At 41.5% G+C, this 1,365-nt stretch overlaps 1 protein-coding gene across 1 annotated transcript; it reads right to left on the reverse strand.

The window, feature by feature from the left end:
* Positions 1-210: 210 nt before the first annotated feature.
* On the reverse strand, positions 211-1,155 carry LOC133761035 (olfactory receptor 10X1). Its single transcript, XM_062193685.1, has one exon. The coding sequence runs from the start codon at positions 1,150-1,152 to the stop codon at positions 211-213; it is 942 nt and encodes a 313-aa protein (XP_062049669.1). The 5' UTR covers positions 1,153-1,155.
* Between the last annotated feature and the right edge of the window lie 210 nt (positions 1,156-1,365).

Raw genomic sequence — 1,365 nt, forward strand, 5'->3', positions numbered from 1 at the left:
TCCCTACTCTTTCTTTTCCCATGTCAAGACACCCATAAATTGATGGACAGAAGTTGCAGGAACATTATTTCTCAGATAGTGGAAGTAGATGGTTGGGACAACATCCTTAATAAGCTGAAAAATGCTTGTGATATTTTAGATCCCAGTACCCATCAGTTGTAATTCTGGGGACATTGGGACACACTTTAAATGAACAACAATAAACCAAGATTATTTCTTCAAGGCAGCTGTCTTTCCTACTACCTTTCTAAAAGCATTCTTCATGTCCTTGTTCCTGAGGCTGAATATGACAGGGCTGAGGAAAGGGGTAATGACAGTGTAGGGTACTGCTATGAGTGTATCATCTCCCCCGGAGGCTTCTGGCTTCAGATACACAATAGACGCAAAACCAAAATGGATAATGACTACTGTGAGGTGGGAAGCACACGTGGAAAAAGCTTTCTGCTTGCCCTCAGCTGATGGGATCCTGAGGACAGTGGAAAGAATTAAAACATACGTCAGAAAAATAAGCAGGAAGGTACCTAGCAAGCCTGACACTGAGATTACTGTCACAATGAATTCCGTGAGGTCACCGTCTATACAAGACAGCCTCATGACTGCCCGCATGTGGCAGAAGAAGTGCTTCACAAGGTTGGGTCTGCAAAACGAGCCCCTGAATATCAGTGCAGTCTCTACCAGAGAAATGAAGAAGCCTCCAGCCCAAGCAGAGGCCACAAGTTGTCCACATACAATGTTGGTCATAAGCAGTGGATATTTGAGAGGGTTGCAGATGGCCATGAAACGGTCATACCCCATTAAAGTGAGTATGATGCAGTTTGTGCCACCAAGTCCCAAGAAAAAACACATCTGAAAGCCACAACCTATGACTGAAATTCTTCTAGTTTTGGCCAACAGATCTGCCAGCATCTTGGGCACAATGGCCAATGTGTAGCAGGTCTCAGAGAAGGAAAGTGCACTAAGGAAGAGATACATAGGGGTGTGGAGAGATCTATCCAACCACGTAAGACCCAAGATGGCCAAATTACCTGTCAGGGTGAGAACATAAAGGCAAAAGAAGAACACAAAGAGGAATGTCTGTACATGTGGGTAAACAGAAAAGCCAACAAGAATGAATTCCTGCAGAACTGTCTGGTTGATCTTCATCATATTCATATCTGAAATTGAAAGAAAATAAAAGCATTCAACTCTCTATCAAATTAAAATGGTGATTAATAAAACAAATAATCCAATGCACAAGTACCAACAGTTTTTCCATTTTGTTTAATAATACTTTGTGCAGATGATGTCTTCCACACTTTCTGTTCACTCATTTATTGATTTCACTCAATAACTAATAATTGATGACTTATTGTGTGATAAGAGACA

The sequence above is a fragment of the Lepus europaeus genome, chromosome 5 (genome assembly GCF_033115175.1).
Source record: "Lepus europaeus isolate LE1 chromosome 5, mLepTim1.pri, whole genome shotgun sequence".
In the NCBI taxonomy this organism is placed as follows: Eukaryota; Metazoa; Chordata; class Mammalia; order Lagomorpha; family Leporidae; genus Lepus; species Lepus europaeus.

Bases quoted from the DNA above. Each gene is read 5' to 3' on its own strand.
- LOC133761035 (XM_062193685.1), bottom strand. From the start codon at position 1,152: ATGAATATGATGAAGATCAACCAGACAGTTCTGCAGGAATTCATTCTT.